Below are 18416 nucleotides of genomic sequence, written 5' to 3' on the forward strand. Positions count from 1 at the left end.
GGGGCTGCCCTCCCTCCACCAGCAGGGAACGAGACTGTTCCAGGCAGTGGGCAGGGAGTGACTGCCGGGCCAGGGCAGCCCTGACCTGCGAAGACAGCTTTCCCAGGGCACAGGTCCATTCAAGAGACAAGCTCTCCCCCTGGGCGTTTGCTCGGACCTTCCTCTCCTCCACAGACTAATTCGGGTTTACACGGAGTCTTCCACGGAATGCTAACAGGGGGCGGCAAGGGGCCGGCTGTTCCCTTTTCACATGGATTTGCAGCCCGGCTGCCAGAGAGGCATCTTACAAAGGGACTTTTGGCTCGCCCCTGTGGATCCCTGGTTTTCAAGCCAGGCAGGGGACAAAGATGCTGTTTGTGCCCCAGGACCCATTTCCCAGCTCTGCCAGCCCTGGCCAAGCACCCCGGCAGCTGTGCACGAGCGTGGGTGCCACTGCCACTGCAGGGACCACACCACCGTGCTCTGTGCCTCCCTGCTCAGGGGGTGACTGCCGATGGCTGCTTCCTCTGCTCCTGCCTCATCTTCAGAGCCAGCATGGCCCGGCGGTACAAATCTGGGAACAAGGGCAGCAGTCAGGCACTGACCTGGGACCAGCTCCATGGCCCCGCTGGCAACCTGTGCTGAGCGAGGGCTGCAAGGACAGCCCAGGCCCCAGCACAGTCACTCATGTGGCCTCCCTGCATCCCGCCCCACAGCAGAGGCAGCAGCATCTGCCTCCAGAGCACCCCCACGCAGCCCTGCAGCAGCACCTGCCTGTGCCCGTGTCCCCACACCAAGCACCTCGTGGCCAAGTGTCCCTGCACAGCTCACAGCCCGCTGCCAGCAGGCCAGACCCCTGATTCTTTCAGCAAAATCTGTCCTGAGAAATACCAACCAAAGGTGCTCGAGATCTCCTCATGCTGCTGCTCCAGAGAAGGTTCCCGTGACTTGATTTTATTCTTGATTTTCTTCTTTTTTTTCTTTTTCATACCCTGTGCTGAATGGAGAAATACAAAATTGCAGGCACCACACACCTGAGCAAGGGTGCCTTTGTCACCAAACCAGCAGAGAGGACTGCTGGTGGCAGGTTTGCAGTCCTCCATTGTTTCTGTGCATCATCCCCTGTGGAGATGCTCAGATGTCTCTCCTCTTCCCCTCTGGATTCCTGTGGCCTGGCTCTGCACTCAGCTGATCTGCAAGCAAAGCTGATGGAGGTGGCAGGCGCCAGTGGTCCAATGTTTTTTCATGGTACCAGGCCTGGCCACCTCCCTGTAGGGTGGCTCTGGGAGCCCTGCAGAGCTGGCAGCTGCCCACAGTCCCCTCTCACCTGGGTGGGGGGTGGCCATCCCGATGGCTATGGGCTCCTCCTGCCCGACCCTGTTGGGGAGCAGCAGCCCCCCGGCAGCCCCTACTCCTGGTCCCTCTGGCTCTTCAGCTGGGCTTGGCTGCCCCAAGCCCTTCTTCTTCACCTTCACCTTCCTCTTCCTCCTCCTGGGGCCCTTAGTGCTCTGCTCCTGGGCAGGGAAAGGGGGATGAGGAGAGGGTGGCAGAGCCCCTCTTCCACCCCGTCCCATCCCGGGTCCCATTCACTCACTCACTCACTCACTCACTCACCAGGGGCAGGAGGCGGCACACGGGGCGCACCGGCCGGGGCTCCCCGCTCTTCCCCGCGCCCTCTCGAGCATCTTCCCCGGGGGGCGGCCGGTCCCTGCGGGAGGGAGCACAGCGGTCTGCGGCCGAGCGCTGCGGGGGGAGCAAGGGGACGGGGACGCGCTCACGGAGCCCCGCACCCACCTGCGGGCGGCCCTCGGGGCAGGGGGCACCGGGGCGGCGTCCGGCGGGGCCGGGGCGGCGGCGGCGGCGCGGAGGAGCCAGCGCAGCCCCTGCAGGGTGGCGCGGGCCGGGCGGGCCGGGGGGACCCGCTTGGCGACACAGGGTTCCTGCGGGAGGGCGGGCGGGGGTCAGCGCGGGGAGCGCCGGGCGGCGGCGGAGCCCCGCGGCGGTGGGAGCGGGAGCGGGAGCGGGAGCGGGAGCGGGGCCAGCCCCGCACTCACGATGCGACAGGGCGAGCGGTTCTCGTTGACCAGCCGCTCCAGGCACAGCCGCTCGATCAGCTCGCAGGGCAGCAGCGCGGCCGCCGCGTCTTGCTTGTTGGCCAGCCTGGGGCACGGGAGGAGCGGCCGTCACCGCCGGCTCGGCCTCTGGTGCCTCGCCAGGGAGGCTGTGTGCTTTCTCCCGGCTTGGCTTAGGTGAAGCATTGCCCCAGCCCTCCCCTGGCACCGGAGCCCCCTCCTCACCTCCTCCCCACGGATGCTCCGATCTCCCAAGCACTGCTGGGGTCCTCATGTCCCCGCGCTCCCCGACAGCTCCCGGGCACCACATCCCCGCAGCAGCCCTCAACCCTCGCCACAGGGTCCCACTCCGCCCCCACCCCCAACCTCACAGCTTGCATCCCAATCTTACAGCAAAAGCGGCTTCCCGGACACATCGGGATGGCTCAGGACGCGGCTCAGGACCTTGCGGGCCTCGTCCATCCGTGCCAGGTCACCGGAGTCCAGGACGAAGAGGAGCCCGTGCGCCTCGCTGTAGTGGCTGCGCCAGGCGCTGCGGGAGCGCTGTCCCCCGGGCAGGTCCAGCAGCGTCACCTCGAACCTATCCAGGCGCAGGCGGGTCCGGCCCGGCTGCGCGTCGGGCAGCACCTCCCCGGCCAGCGCTGCGTGTGCGGAGAGCGCAGAGAGCTGGCACAGCGGCCCCGGAGCGTCCCTGCGCCGTGTGCCCCTCCCGGCCCAGCCACATCCCCGCGCCCACTGCCCGGGACACGGCCGTGCCCCGCAGACTCCCCCGGAACAGCGGCTGGAGCTCAGAAGCCTTGGTCCTTTGGTTTAAGAGGACCATAAAGCTGGGGCCGGCGTCTGGGGCTGCCTCTGGGTTGTGCTGCTCCTCACCTGTCTCTATGTCCGCAATGACGGAGGTTTTCCCTGCGTTGTCCAGCCCCATGACGAGGAGGGTCACCTTCCTGGGGAGCGACAGCAGCAGGTGAGCACCCCAGAAAAAGGCTGTGCTCCTGGGGAGTGGTGACCACTGCTGGCCCCCAGGCAAAGGACCCTGCCCATGGCAGATACATTACGGCCAGGAGAGAGGCAGGACAGTGACACGGGCTCTGTCCCAGCTGGGGACAAGTGCAGGGACAATCCCTGTGCATGGGAGAGGGTGAGGACAGGCACAAGTTCCTGGAGCCACCCCAACACCATGGGACACCCACACTGCAGAGCCTTCCGTGTACTTCCTATGGCAAGGACTTATTGTCAAATCATACAGGATTAAGCAATTATATGCACAGGCCAGTATGATTCCTCCTGAAATGCAGTCAATGATTACACCTTCCTTGCAGTAAGTTCTGAGTATACACAGGTAGGGAAATGTTGCACGGATGATTTTATGAGCTTCTGCCTGGACTCAGGTGTTTTTCCTGTTGCTAACAAGTCCTGTCCACTCTCCAGCAACGTGATCCACCAGAACCACACAGACAACATTTTCTCTGCCACGGACAAGCCACTACAGTTATTTGCAATGCCATTTTCTTCCTTAAACATATAGACCAGGCTGCATGGCAGTGGAGGTGGCACAGCTCCACCTCCAGAATTACAGCAGGTAAGGTGTCCTTTCTGGAGGGAGAAGACCATAAAGCTCCTTGCAGTGCTGTCCCAGGGAATTAACCTGGATGTTCTGGCATATGCAAACAAGGCAGGTGTTTCAGTGCATCCTCCCCAGCTTTCCTGGGGAGCTGCTGACTCTGCAGAGCCAGAATCCCCGTGGAGCTGCATCCCTGCCCAGCCTGCTTCCCTGCCTGCTGTGGGGGCAGCGAGGACACACGTGTGCCTTGCTCAGCAGTCTGGGGACAGTTCCTGCAGCGGGCACCTCTCTTTCCCTGTCACCACACTGGCACCCTCACCACTCATAAACACACGGGTAAATATTGTCACCCCTGGGAGCCCCGGGAGAGGGCACAGGGACCTACCTGATGGGCTCCTGTATGGCCTGCAGCCACGACCAGCAGTGGGAGAAGAGGTGGAACATGGTCTGCAGCCCTGTGCAGAGGGGTGGCCTCTCTCCAGCACTTACGAAGTGAGCAGCCCAGCATGTCCCTGTGCTTCATCCTCCTGCCTGGGCTCTCTCTTCACGGCAGGGAACATCTCATCCCGGGGTGCCCTGTCCCACGGCACAGCACTGCTGCCTTCTGTCTGGTGCACACAAGCCAAGCCTGAAGAAAAAATCTGTCCTTCTGGGCAAGACCCCATGGACACAGACCCTGCTCCCACTGCCCCTCACATCAGGGGTGCCAGCCAGTCTCTCACCTGCTCATCCCCACTGCACAGCCTCTGCTCACTTGCCCTTTGCGTAGCAGCTGCTTAAATCTAATCTGGATTTAAATTACTTACTCCTGCAGGCTCCTTAATCCTGGTGGGTCGGCCCAGGCCAGTGGCTGCTGGGACACGGCTGTGCTGGGACTGCCTGCCCCGCTGGGTGACACGGCACTGACTCATCCACCCCACTGCAGCCTCGTGTCCCCATCACTGGTGGACGTGGCTTGTGGTGGGGACACTGCCTGGTGGCCATGTGGGCTGAATTTGGGGCTCCTCTAAGGAACAGCTCCTCTGGCTTCTCCCCTGCCTGATCCCTGAGGGGCTGTTCCCCTGCAGCCCCTGCAAGGAGCATCCCCTTCACGGTGTGCACAGCTCTGCTGCTCACCCAGGGCCCCCTCTGAGCCAGGCTGGGGGACATCACTGCTCACTGCTTGTGTTTTGTGCCCTGGCAAGGCACCGCCTGCGAGGCAGCAGGTCCTGTGCTCCCTGAGACGGACACACAACCAGCCCCAGCAGGAGTCTGGCTGGGAGCAGGGAACTGGTGGAGACCCTCAGACCACAGGGCAGAGAGTGGAGGAAAAAAAAAGCGCCAGCTCCCCTATCTTCAGCTCTGAAGCTCTTATCTTGCTTCTCAGGTTTCCTGCTTCTTTTCCCAGGCAGAGCTGCCCTCCCTGGCTTGCTGCCACTGATGTGTGTGGAGAAGTCACACAGGGATGTCTGAGCTGCAGGAGCTCTGGGTGGGGGAAGTGGAGTCAAGAGGGACAAAGACATGAGGTCCTTCAAAAGCCATACCCAGGAGCAAACAGGGAGCCTGCTGGCTCACATCAGTCCGTGCTAAACCACCCAGCACCAGCAACCCTACCTCATCCAGCTGAGCACCAGCCACGAGCCAGAGATGCTGAGACACTGCCCTGGTCCCAGGGGAGCAAGCCCAGGATGGGCACGGCCCCATGCCCTTCCCTCCAGCCCTCCAGCCCCACGCCCTTCTGCCCAGCCCCACATGCTGTTGGGAACTCAGCACCTGTCCTGGGCAAGGGAGGTGCCCCAGTTCCATGCCATGGGCAGGCAGCCATGCATGGTTAATGGGGTTAATGGTTGATGAAGTTGCTGTTTGATATCACTGCCAGGTGCCATATTTGGGGTGACTGGCCACCCCTGTGCCGCTGATGGTGGGGCAGTGGCAGCAGCTCCCTGTCCCCATCCTGGTGGCCTTTCCCGGTTTGTCCATGCCTGTGCCAGCAGCCTGGGGGGAGCAGCAGCCAGGGCAGGTCCACACACAGCAAGGGCTGTGATGCTTTTACAGAATTAGCCGTATGAGGGCTGAAGTGATTTGCTCCGAGTGTCAGCTCTTGCCTCTGTGTTTAGGGGTGGCACTGTCAGGGCACAGCCCAGCAGGGACAGGAATGTGCTATAACATGACCACAGGTGCTATAAATAGGGAAGTGCCATGTGTCAGGCAGCCCTGGAGGAGTGGCTCAGCTTCCTGAGGGGCAGCAGGATCTGATCTCCTCTGGCACCAATGGCTTTGCAGACATCTCTGAACACTTGGGGTGCCACTGCTTTTAAAACAAGTGTCCAAAATCCCTGGTCAGACTGGAGCTGAGGACAGGAAAACCCCCCAGGAGCCTGAGGTAGCTCCAGGTCATGCGTCCCAGTGCACACACAGCAGGATCAAGAGCCAGAAAAACCTCAAAATCCACCCCAAACCTGGTGAAACCCACACTGGGCTCCAGAGAGGCGGCACAAGGGCCAAGCCCACATCGATGTGAGTTCTGCTGGGCCTGCACTCAGGTTATGAGTGGGCAGCTGACCCTCTTGCCCACGCAGCCAGCCGGCCGGAGTGCAGCCACACACCCTCTGCCAGGGCCACTGGGCCTCCCCAGGCAGTGCCAGCGGGGACCCGCAGCAGCCATTCTCGTTTCCTTGGTGACTGTTGCCAGGTGAGAAACTCTAAGGCAGAATTTATTATCTTGGCAGATAAATGAAGATGTTCCTCACCAGAGCTGTAACCAGACTGTGCCCCGGCATGGTGCTGGGCTGGACCCTCTAGTGCTGCCAGCGCCAGCAGGAGCCCCAAGGGAGGGCAGTGCCCGGGGCGCCGGGGCTGCCTGGCCCCTGGCATCGCTCCCCGGAAGGCAGCACGTGCTTTGGGGCTATTTCTGCCCGCTGGAGTGCCGCCGGAGAGGGAATGAGGCGAAACCACAGGGACCACGCAGAGGCGCAGATGGCCGCGGGCTGGCGGGCTGCCCTGCCTTGGCTTCACTAGACCCCGTGAGTACGTGCCCCATCGGGCACATGGGAACCCCACCTGGCACCCCCGGGGCAGGCAGCAGAGCTGGGGGGACGGCTGGGGAGCTTGGACGTGGGGAATGATGGTTTGCAAGGGAACACACAGTGGGCAGAGCAATAGGGGCTGCCTGCAGCCTGGAGAGCCTTGAGCTGAGGTGACACCAAAGCCAAGGTGATGGCAAAGACCAAAAAGTCCTGGCAGAAATATTAGCAAGCTGTTCTGCTTTGCTTGGAACCACATCAACTCTGCCTGAAAAGGGACCTGTGGTGGGCAAGGACACACACAGGCTTTGAGGAGAGACTCGTCTCTCTATTCAATGTGTCATATGACAGCACTCTGAGCGGGTAGGGATGCAAACAGCCACATTGTCCCTTTAAATCCCAGCACAGCGCTGGTGGCTAATGATAACCCCGGATCACACCAACTCCCAAATCCCAAGAGCTAATTACAGGCAAACGCCCCGCAGTCAGGCTGGGAACACAGGATATTTACAGCCTGTGACACCGAGACCTGTTGGTGAGGAACTGGGGCACCGTGGAGGTTTTCTGGCATGCTGCTGGCGACAGTGGATGGTTTGTGCCCCACTGCCATGCAGCCATTGTGGGCAACCATTCCCTGAGCTCTTTTGGGTAAGGGAGATGGTTTTTCCAGAGTGTTCTTTGCTCCCCCACACCGGCACCATCACCCTGTGTTGGAGGCAGAAGCAGGCAGGAAGCATGCAGGGAGTTGTTTGCTTTTCACCCAGTTCCTGGCAGGGAGCTTTCCAGCCAAAGCATACACAAATTTCTAGGAGAGGCTTGGATCCGAGCGCTCTGTTTGCTCTGCTCCCTGCGGCAGGACAAGCTGTCTCCTTGTTCCTTGCCCCATGCCCACAGCTCTGGGGAGCCCTGTGATGGCCACAAGCCCTTCCCAGGCTCCTGCAGTGCCTGAGAGAGCACTGTTTTGTTGAGAGCATCATGGTGCTCCTGCTGCTTTCCTGCGTGGGAAAAGCACGCATAAACTGCTCCTCCTGCCTGCCGGGATGCCCGGGGCACACGCAGGCACAGCCTGGCTGGGTTAGCGCTCTGCCAGGGCTGTATACTCTTACAGCAGGGACCAGGGGAATCAGTTAATTAAAGGTAATTTTAACCCTTCCTGCCTGGTTTAGTGTTACGGCATCACCCACTGCCTGTGCTGGGACTGCAGCCAAGGAGGCATGACTTCAAAATGTGTAATTATCGCAAAGACCTATAAATGCACCCAAAGGTAACTCTGCTTTCTTGTTAAAGAGTTGAAGCGTGAGGCAGCTGACATGGCCTGTGCTGTGCCTGCAAGCATCCTCTGGCAGCACTGAGCCCCGTGCCCAGATCCAGTGGGCTCAGCACAGCCTCCAGTGAGATTTAGAGGGATGAGGTCCTCAGCACAGATACCAGATTCTCTCCCAGCAGGGTCAGAGTGAGGCTGGATGAGGAACTGGAGTGGTGAAAGCAGTTGCATGATGAAGCAAATGGAATAAACATTTCCCCAACCAGAAACTATTCCACCGACTGCTGGGGCAGGGAAAAATACAGCTGAGTTACTGTGAAAGCAATACAAAATCCAAACAGTTTGGGCTGTGGAAACCAGTCATTTGCAAAGCTATTTCCAAACTAAGTCAAAAATTCCCAGCTCACAGATTCCTGGGAGCCTCCCAGCCCTGCCGGTAGGGCAGGGGACAAAACTGTGTCCCCTTCTCACATACCCGTCAAGCAGGGGGACACTTTGTGACTGCCACTTCTCCCGGCACATGGGGCGTTTTGCCGATCCACACGTCCCCTCTGCCGCTGAGTGTTTAATCCCCAGCACAGACTGTGCTCTGAGGAGCTTTCAGCTCTGAAGTCAGGCAGCTCGGCCATCCCCACACCCCGAGCAGCTGCCTCCACCTCTGTGGCAGGGCTATATTTGGGAAGGCAGCAGAGCGCTCGGCATGTTCCAACCAGCACCCTGGGAGTGGTGCCTGCTCCGGGTCCTACAGAGAGCTGGGGTGCACGCTGGCAGCTCTCCCCACCTGGGCTCTTTAAGAGTCTGGCTCGGAGCTCCCTGTCTTTTCCAAACAATTTTCTCTTCTCCTTTTTCAGGAGCTGAGCTGCCAGGCAGGCATGTGTAATGCAGACAGGGTTATTTTGAGACTGAGAGCCGGTGAGGAAGCTTGCTCCCACCCCACGGACAGCCCAGGCTCCCACACACAAATGCCCTGGCACATCCAAGGGGCTGGGAAAGCTGCACAGCAAACCCTGTGGTTTCACACAGTGGGGGCCACCACCACCACTGCCCTTTGTGCAAAGTGTGCTGTGTGAACACTGGGATTAAAAAAAAAAAAATGGAGGCTGGGATTAAGAAATGAATGAAGCTGGGATGCTGTCCAGAGCAGGGCAGGCACTTGCAGAGACCGGAAAATTGACATTTGCACGTGGTAGTGAGACTCAGGTGCCTTGGTTATCCCCAGTGATCCTCGTGGTTCCCTTCTGGCTCAGGAGTCTGTGATTCTTTGATTCTGTGATTCTGTGATTCCGTGGTTCTGTGATTCTGTGGTTCCATGTCACTTCACATCCAGCAGCCCAGGGGTTCTGCTTCTGGGAGGTTCCAGAGTGAGGGCCAGTCAGCAGCCACCAGCTGTGCTGGTCCAGAATGCAGCCACTGTAGGGTGGGGACACCTGGGGAGGATGTCCCCAGCGCCTGGCCCAGCGCTGCTGGCAGCTCTGGTTCAGGCAGTTTCTCTGGGGCAGCGGTGTCCCAGCGTGTCTGTGCAGCCCCAGCTGTGCTGGGCTCGCAGGCAGAGGTGTGGGCGTGGGGTTGGCAGGGACAGGGAGTGGCAGGGCAGCAGGACAGGAGCTCTGGCTGATGCTATCTGTGACCCACATCACTTTTATGGCCTGTCTGCTGTTTACAGCACAGCGGGCAGGTGGGGTCAGGCAGTAGAGGTGACTCACAGCGTGAACAGCTCCTGCTGCTCCGTGCTTGGGACAGAAATTGGGATAATAACTGGTGTGGAAAGTGCTGTGAGGCTTTGTTTCTCCATTCCTCTTGATGGCTGCTGGGGCTTACGGATACAGGACTGGAATTCTTGCTTGCTTAAACAGTTGCTCTTAAGTATTTCATCACGAAGCAGGGGAAGCTGAAATTAAAAATATGATGAGTCGAAGCCCAGGCATTGCTCAGCTGAGGGCTTGGTGACCTGCCAGACTCCTGGGGAATGCTTTTTAATTTGGATAAGTGGAGTTGCATAAATGGTACAAACGGCAGGCTGCTCTTGCTGCTCATACAGAGCCGTGGGTGCAGTTGGCAGTGCCACAGGATGTGTTGTCACTGGCTCAGCACCCAGCCAGGCACAGCTGCTCCCATGCACAGCTCCCACCCGGCTGGCCACCATCACCAGTCGGCCTGGACACTGCTGCCTTCACCCTCTGCCCTGCCAGGGATTTTTTTGGACAGGCTGTTTTCCAAAAACATCTTGAAAATATGTAACTGTCATACCAGAGCTGAGTGGTCACACATAGATCTCCTGTCCCCACCAGTCAGGCCAGTCCCCATGAGCTCATGGGGTTTGTGGTTTCCCAAAGCAGCTGTTCAGCTTGGAAGTAAAAGCTCTGAGCAGCTGCAGGGACAGGGATTGCTTCTGTGTGGGAGCTGTTGCTGGGGGAGGTATGGCCTCCAAAGTCTCAGGCAGTTTTATTCTCAGCTCTCCTGCTGATAAGCCCGATAGCCCTGGTAATGCTGCCAGCCTGGTGAAATGGGGAAAACTCCCGTGCGTGTGGTTTGGGAGGTTTTGTGCTTTTGGCTGGCGTGGGGCAGGTGCGTGGACAGTGTCTCTAACATGGACACCTCCCTGTGAGCTGGCCTAGCTGCCAAAGGCTGAGCACTGAGAGCCCTTCACAAGCGACCCAAAAATTCCCGGCCTGCCTAAAGTGGGGAAGATTGACCAGTGTCAGACACTCTTTTCCTTGTCCCACGTGTCCCAGCCAGGCAGCGTGTGCCCAGGCGGGACTGAGGGATCTGGCAGGCAGTGGGTGCTCAGGCAAGACAGCGTGTGTTCATGCCCCCTGTGCCCTCACCACCACTCCTGGGGAAAGGTGGGCAGGACTGCTGCTGGAGGCAGCGTGAGCTGGGCACGGCAGGGACCCCCATGGCCACGGAGGTGGGGAGCAGCCCAGCCAGCCTCGTGTTCCCACCACTGGGCGGGTGAACAAGCTGGGACAGACAGGAGGGAGGGGGCTGAGCGCTGGGAGGTTTGGCTCTGTCAGAGAGTCCACACATCCCATCATCTCCAGGGCGGGTCCGTGAAGGTGATGGGAAAAGCCCTCTTGCTCAGCTGTAGCACAAAGTCACAGCTGGAGGCAGGAACAGGCAAGACACGGGAGACACATCTCCCGTGTAAACGCGTTCCCAAATCTCGATACACACACCAGGCACTCACGGGACCTGAAGGGTGTCCCTGACACTGCTTGTCTTGCAAGATAACAAAATGCTCCCTGCCTTGACAACACTCTCCCTCCCACACGCTGCCCCATCGAACGCAGGACCATGTGGTGCCATTCTGGGTCTGGAGCTGGGGTCAGGCCCCGGCTCCGAGGTGCTGGTGGGTGCAGGCAGCTCTCTGGCAGCTGTCTGATTCAGGTAAGGCTGGCACCCACACTGGCATCCTTCCTGCCCCGCACTGGGACTCCAGTGTCCCTGGGGCTACCTAACAATTCTGCCCTGGAGGGACCCTCCATGTGCTGCTGCACCTTGGGGTGTTGGAAACTGCCAGGAATTGATTGGGCCTGGACTGGACAGGGGGTTCCGGGGAGGGCTCCACACACACGAGGGGTACACACACAAGGGCACACGCGACGGGTAGCACGGGGATTGTCAGCACTGTGACTGGGGAGGGGAAGACCCAAGGTGGATGCTGAGCGGGTTCTGGGCTGTGGGTCCTGGCCGTGCCCGGGAGGCGCTTCCCTGCAGAGATGGGGAGTCCTCGGTAGAAGGTCCCGGTCCGAGACAGGGCAGTCGGGGCAGAGGTGCAGGTGGGGCTGTCCTGGGGCAGGGACCTCCACCCCTGGAGGGACCAGGGCACAGTAGCGAGGGGGGTCCCGGAGCAGGAGGGTGGTGGCCAGGGCAGGGATGCGGCACCGGGAGCCGGGGGCCCGGGCTGGGGGATAAGGACGTGGTGGGGACGGCTGGCCGGCGGAGCCCGGGCCGAGGGGTCGGGGCGGTGCCGGAGCGGGGCCGCGGGGCTCGGCGGGGCTCGGCGGGGCTCGGCGGGGCTCGGCGGGGCCGGTGCGGCGGGGGAGCCCCGCCCCGCCCCGTCCCGCCCCGCAGCGCGGCTCCTCTCTCCGCTGCAGCCCGGGATGGCGCCGCGGCGGGGCTGAGCGCCCGGGCCGGGCCGGGCCGGGCCGGGGCCGCCATGGACGGTCCGAGCGGGGGCTGCCCGCCCGCCGCCGCCCCGTCGCGGGCGAAGCTGCCGCTGGGCATCGTCTTCTCGACGGCGCTGTTCTGCGGGGAGGGGGCGGCGGCCGCCGTGCTCTGCCTCTCCTACGGCCACTCCGACGACCGCTTCTGGCTGGCGCTCACCGTCTTCTTCGTGCTCTGCCCCTCCGTCCTGGTGCAGCTCACCCTCATCTTCGTGCACCGCGACCTCAGCCGCGACCGCCCGCTCGTCCTGCTCATGCACCTGCTGCAGCTCGGGCCCATCATCAGGTGAGCGCGGCGGGGACCCCGGGCACCCCCGGCACCCCCGGCACCCGCGGCACCCCCAGGCACCCCCGGGCACCCGCGGCACCCCCGGGCACCCCCGGCACCCCCGGCACCCGCGGCACCCCCGGGCACCCCCGGCACCCGCGGCACCCCCGGCACCAGTGCGCGGAGCCCGGCAGGGGCGCGGGCACCGGGTGAAAGCAGGGAGCGGCGCCGGGCAGGACGGCGCCCCGGGACCATGTGTCAGCGGCCGTCTGCCCCGAGCTGCTCCTGCCGGCTCCCCGTCCCTCCTCCCCGCCTCTGCTGCTCCCGGCCCGCGGGGAGCAGCCCTCGCCGGTGGTGCCGCCGGTGCTCCTGCTGCTGGACCCCGCTCCGGGCAGGACGCGGCTCTGCCAGCCTGTTGTGTCCCAGCTGCTGGGAAAGCTCTGCTCGAGGTCTGGGAGGCAGCCAGCGATTCACTCAGCCTCTTGGTGTTGCCATCATTTGGTTGTGCCTGTGCTGGGAGCACAGTGGGAATCCCCGGTGGGTGTTCCAGGGTGAATACTGACACGGTATGGAGCTGAGTCGGGGGGGGTTTACATTAGATATCAGGAAAAGGTTTTACACCCAGAGAGAGGGTGGTGGAGCTCTGAAACAGGCTCCCCAGGGAAGTGGTGACAGCACCTGGCCTGTCTGAGTTCAGCAAACGCTTGGACAATGCTCTTGGGCACATAGTGGGATTCTTGGGGTGTTGCATAGGGCCAGGAGTGGGACTCAGTGGGGGTTGTGGGACATGTGGGACATGCAGAAGAACTAGGTGCAGGAGTGGGGCTGGCATGGGAACTGTGGGGCCACTGGGCTGTGCTGGGAAGAGGACAGTGAGGGGGTGGATGGATGTTGCACAAGCTGATCCCTCATTCCTTGGGAATGCTGCGGTGCCTCCCGGGCTGTCATCACCCTGGGCAGCCTGCTCCAAGAGAACGCACTGCAGGAGGCATGGCACGGCACCATCTCCGTGGGGCTCCTTCCCAAGGGCAGGCCAGCAGCCACGCTTTGGGCTCGCTGTACCCACAGGGCTCCAAAACCACCGTGGCTGCTCCGCACTTCCTCTGTCACCGGAAACAAGCAGTGTGCCAGATGTGTCCCCGTCACCGTGTCTTAACTTCAGAGCCACCTGGGGGCCTTGCCTCGGTGCTGCCAGGCTGTGCTGGCCCACAGGAGTGCTGTGACTCTCACCACACCAACCGAGGCTGGCAGAGATGGGTGGGTGCTGCCCAGCTGCTGTAAGAGCCAGCCAGGGCTGCCCGGGGAAGGCTGCTTCAGCCGGCTGCTGGGGCTGGAGCTGCAGCCCAGCCTGCTGAGAAAGGTCTGGCAGGGCACTGGGAGCCAGCAGGGACTACCCTTCAAGCTGGGCCTTTGGGATGAAATTGTTTTCCCATTAGAGTTTGCAATGAGCCATGAGTACTGGCTTGATCTGTCCACAGAATTTATCCTAAACCCTCCCTCCTTTTGGGTTTGATACACAGCAATTTGTGCTGTCCTGATAAGCACTCATAAATAATGATGTCCTGTTGGTTGCAGAGCCAGCTGGTCCCCAGGCAGGAGCCAAGCTGATCCCCCCTGGCCACGCACACCCAGCCCATGGCTGTGTGGTAGGGCCGGGGGTCCCCCAGTCCTTGCAGGCATGGCAGAAAGGCACAGCCCAGCCCACACGTGAGGCCTGCAGAGAAGGGGCTGCGGAAGCGCTGCCTTATCTGCCCATGCCCACACGGCTTCACCCTGCGCCCTCCTTCCTGCTGTCCCCACCCGGGAGGAAGCGTGGAAGCCTTCTTCTGCTCAAGATGAGAGATCAAAGAAGACTCTGATATTCAACTCTGATATTTGAGTTTCTTCTGCCTCTGCTTAGAGGAAGAGGTTTTTGCCAGTTGGGAAAACAAAACCCAAGTGTGATTAACGCCTTCCTGTAGCTGCAGCTCCCAGCAGAGTCGCTGCTTTGTACCCTGGGTGCTGCACCTCTTCCAGCAGCTGTTTTACCCCTCGCTGGAGCAGTTGTTGCCCCCCTGCTCCCCGTGATTCACCCTGAGTGCTGGAGCAGAGGAGCAGCCACGGGACATCCCCATGGTGCTGGTGTGACCAGTCAGGCACTGCCCACAGCACTGCTGGGCAGTTGCCCCAAGCAGTCGGGCTGCACTCAGCAGGAGTGGGCTGTGGCCAGCACCGGGCAAGGTGGGGCTGGAGGTGCTGGCAGGGGGACAGCAGGAAGGCTGGCAGGGTGACAGCTGCTGTGTCCCCACAGGTGTGTGGAGGCCCTGGTGGTGTACTGCTGGTCAGGGCGGGAGGAGGAGCCCTACGTCACCATCACCCGCAAGCGGCGGCTGCGGAAAGGCTACGAGGTGGAGATGGAGCAGGAGGTGGGCCACTCGGAGCGCCGCCTGGCCACGCACCGCAACGCTTTCAAGCGCATGGCGGTCATCCAGGCCTTCCTGGGCTCCACCCCGCAGCTCACCCTCCAGCTCTACATCAGCGTCTTGGAGAAGTATGTCCCTGTTGCCCGAGGTAAGGGGCACGTGGGCTCCCCAGGAACCCCACCAGGGCACCGTGGCAGCTCCTCAGCTGCTTGTGCTGATGTGACGTCCAGGCAATCCAAAAAGTCCTTCCCGGGGACACAGCTTCCACTGGACTCCCCTAAATGCGGAGCACAACCCACAGAAGTTGGGTACTCAGCAGCTCTCTGCTTTCTGCTTGCGGTGATGCAAAGTGGGAAAGAGCAGGCATGGCTGAGGTGCCAGGCTCTGCCCCCAGCCCCGTGCTCGTGAGTATCTGCCCTCCAGAACCAAGCCATCCACCCAGTGCCATGTCTCATAAGAGGGTCAGGTCCCTGCCCTAGCCTGCTCCAGTCTCCATTCATTTTTTCCATCTAGCCACAGGCTCTGGCTTCCCTCAAGTCCCCCCACTGTATCTATTTCTGCACATTTTCCAACAGCAGAGCTCCCAGCCCAGCACTCCCACTCCGAGGCTCCCTTGCCTGCTCCCAGGATGTTTATGTGCTTGGGGGTGGATATGCCAGAGCAAACTTTTAACTCCCATTTTGGCACCGAGCAGGGCACGCAGGTGTGCTCCTGCACCATTCCAATTACAGTGCTGGGTGAAGGAGCTGCCCTCACCCACCCGCTCTCCCAGCAGTGCTGGGAGCCCAGACCTTGTCATCTGTGCCCACAGCAGGGGCATGAAAAGGGAAGCACAGGGGACGCCCCATAGAAAGCCCCTAATTTGCCACAGCCCTCTGCAAAGGCATTTTGGGGAGCTGCAGACGCACAGGAAGAATGAGTGCCAGTGCTGCTCTAGCAGTATATGCAGGAAGTAAATACCAAATGATGTGTTTTGGGTGATTCCCTCACAACTGGAGTGCCAGCTCAGCCCTGCAGCTGGCAGCCACCATGGATGGGACCAGCTGCACTCTTCTGCTTTTCTCCATGGCATTCCTGGCTGTGCTGAATGCGAACAGCTGCTGGCATTCCCTACAAATGACCTTGGCTTTGCAGCCCTCGGATGGGGCTGGCTCTTGGGATGCGTCTGGGGCTACGATGGTGCGGCTCTTGGCTGGGATGAAGGCAGAGGGGCCCTCACAGCACAGACTGTGCCCTGCTTACCCTTGAGCAGCATTTCCTGCACAGGGAAGGGGGGCTGGGGCATAGTCCTACCACAGGAAAGGCTCCGGTTTGGCCAAGGCTTGTGTTTTATTGGTATAGGGAGAATCTTTGGGTTCTGAGCCTCCTGCTGCCAGCAACTTCTCCCACCGCCACCTCATCATGGGGACTGTCACCACCATCCATGAGCTGTTCTGGCAGTGCTCATGCTGAGCCTTCTGCTGTGAGCCCAGGTGTTTGGCACCCTGTACTTCTCACCCAAGACTGGCACCCCAGGTTTCCCACCTGGAGCTGTCACCCCACACTTTGCACCCCAGGCAGTGGAGAGGCTGGACACAGCCTGGTGTCCTACGCTGCCTGACTGCCCTGTTCTCTCCCTCTGCAGCCGTCCTCATGGCCATCTGCCTGGTGTCAGTCACCTACGGAGCACTGGTCTGCAACATCCTGGCCATCCAGGTCAAGTACGATGACTACAAGGTGCAGCTGCGGCCGCTGGCCTTCCTCTGCATTGTGCTGTGGCGCAGCCTGGAGATCTCCACCCGCATCGCCGTCCTCGTGCTCTTCAGCACCGTCTTCAAGCACTGGATCATCCCCATCGCCCTGGCCAACCTCCTGGTGGTCTTCTTCTTGCCCTGGGTGCAGTTCTGGCGCAGCGGCAACCGCCTGCCTGACAACATCGAGAAGAACTTCAGCCGCCTGGGCACGGTGGTGGTGCTCTGTGCCTTCACCCTCCTCTACTCCAGCATCAACATGTTCTGCTGGTCGGCCGTGCAGCTCAAGCTGGCTGACCGGGATCTCATCGACAAGTCGCAGAACTGGGGCCGCCTGGCCGTGTACTACGTGGCCCGGCTGGCGGAGAACACGGCCCTCGTCATCCTCTGGTACTTCTTCAAGACGGATGTCTATGAGAACGTCTGCACCGCGCTGCTGGTGCTGCAGCTGCTCCTCGGCTACTGCCTGGGCATCTACTTCATGCTCCTCTTCTTCCAGTACCTGCACCCCTGCCGCCAGCTCTTCCGGCACAACGTCGCTGACTTCCTGCACTGCGTGTGCTGCCGCCGGCACCCGGCAGGGACCCCGCTGTGCCTCGAGGCACCCTTGGAGCCCGGCGTGAGGCACAGCATTGTCTGAGCACCTGGCTCCTCCAGCCAGCTGTGGACATGGGGATGGGCAGCACGGGGCTGCGCCACAGCCAGAGGATGCTCGTGGCACAGGCCGAGTGCTGCCTGGTCCTGCAGTGGCAGCAGGTCCCAGTGCATCCCCACGGGGGCTGGGGGACAGGAGTGTGCTGGCCCGCTCAGGACCACTCACATGAACATGAAGGAGGGTTGATTTGGATTGGACATAAGGAAGTTTTTTGCAATGAGAGCGGTGAGGGACTGGCACATGTTGCCCAAAGAGATGGTCAATGTCCCGTCCCTGAAAACATTCAAGGCCAGGTTGGATGGGCTCTGAGCAACCTGGCCTAGTTGAAAATGTCCTCTGGAGTGTAACTAGATGGCCTTTAGAGGTCCCTTCCAACCCAAACTATTCTACAATTCTACAACTTATGGGGTGCCCTAACCATTTGCCCCTGCAAGCTGGCTGCCACATGGTGCACAGCCCCTGGGGTGCCCCGACACCCCCACCTGCTGCTGTGGTGCATACGGTGACCTCGGGCCACGGGTGCCACCGGGACTGTTTTAAGCAGTAAAGAAACTTTGCTGTGGCTGCGCGTCTGGGTGCTGGCAGTGACTCACGCGAGGGTGGGGACCTGCCACCGGGGCTGGCACGGGTGCCCACACCTGCTGTCCACGTAAAACTCTCCTTTACAGGCACCGAAATGGGGCTGTGCCAGCGGGAAGTGGGGATGGGGGGAGCCCCTCCGTGGAGCTGATAAGGTTCAGGAGCATGGCGGGATCGGGGCTGGCCTCATCCTGTGCTTCCGTCAGCATGGCCATGGCTGCAGGCCAGGAGAGAGCAGCATGCCAGCAAGGAGCAAGCCTGTCTGACCTGTTCCTCCAGGCTCAGGGGCCCAGAACAGGCTGCTGTTCCCAGCTGGAGCACTGGACACCCCAGGGCCCTGCAGTGGAGGGCAGGCAGGAAGGGAAGCATGCCTGGCACAGCAGTGGCAGTGGGTGCTGATGGGACCCAGACATCCTGGCCCCAAACCAGGAGTGTGACACCCCCACTCCAGCACCCATTTTTGGGGTCGGCTCAGTTTGGGTGCTGGACTGAGGATGCTTATCAGCCCTGGGTGCAGCACTACTAGTGCTCAGTCTTAAATCACCCGCCGTGTAATGGATGCCCGGGCTGGATCCTGGCACCAGCACAGCGCCACGACCCCAGGATGCTTCTGTTCCTTTGGCGCTTTCCCTGCAAAACGGGCAGTGGAGGCTGGTGAGGGAGGCCAGGGAAAACAGAGCTGTTGAGCCAGGCAGAGGATGGATCCTCTGCAACTTCTTCCCAGGAAATTCCTGCCTT

At 61.1% G+C, this 18416-nt stretch overlaps 2 protein-coding genes across 2 annotated transcripts; one reads left to right on the forward strand and one right to left on the reverse strand.

The window, feature by feature from the left end:
- Window positions 1-470: 470 nt before the first annotated feature.
- On the reverse strand, window positions 471-4056 carry ARL13A (ADP ribosylation factor like GTPase 13A). The gene is made up of 6 exons (XM_068204497.1): window positions 3998-4056; window positions 2925-2995; window positions 2443-2692; window positions 2034-2139; window positions 875-976; window positions 471-553 (listed from the first exon to the last, which is right to left on the reverse strand). Exons 1-5 carry the CDS (start codon window positions 4054-4056, stop codon window positions 965-967), a joined length of 498 nt encoding a protein of 165 aa, XP_068060598.1. The 3' UTR covers window positions 471-553; window positions 875-964.
- Window positions 4057-11975: 7919 nt separating this feature from the next.
- On the forward strand, window positions 11976-17661 carry XKRX (XK related X-linked). The gene is made up of 3 exons (XM_068204529.1): window positions 11976-12330; window positions 14603-14862; window positions 16339-17661. Exons 1-3 carry the CDS (start codon window positions 12038-12040, stop codon window positions 17082-17084), a joined length of 1299 nt encoding a protein of 432 aa, XP_068060630.1. The 5' UTR covers window positions 11976-12037; the 3' UTR covers window positions 17085-17661.
- Window positions 17662-18416: the final 755 nt, after the last annotated feature.

This window comes from Anomalospiza imberbis, chromosome 14 (assembly GCF_031753505.1).
Source record: "Anomalospiza imberbis isolate Cuckoo-Finch-1a 21T00152 chromosome 14, ASM3175350v1, whole genome shotgun sequence".
Classification (NCBI taxonomy): Eukaryota; Metazoa; Chordata; class Aves; order Passeriformes; family Viduidae; genus Anomalospiza; species Anomalospiza imberbis.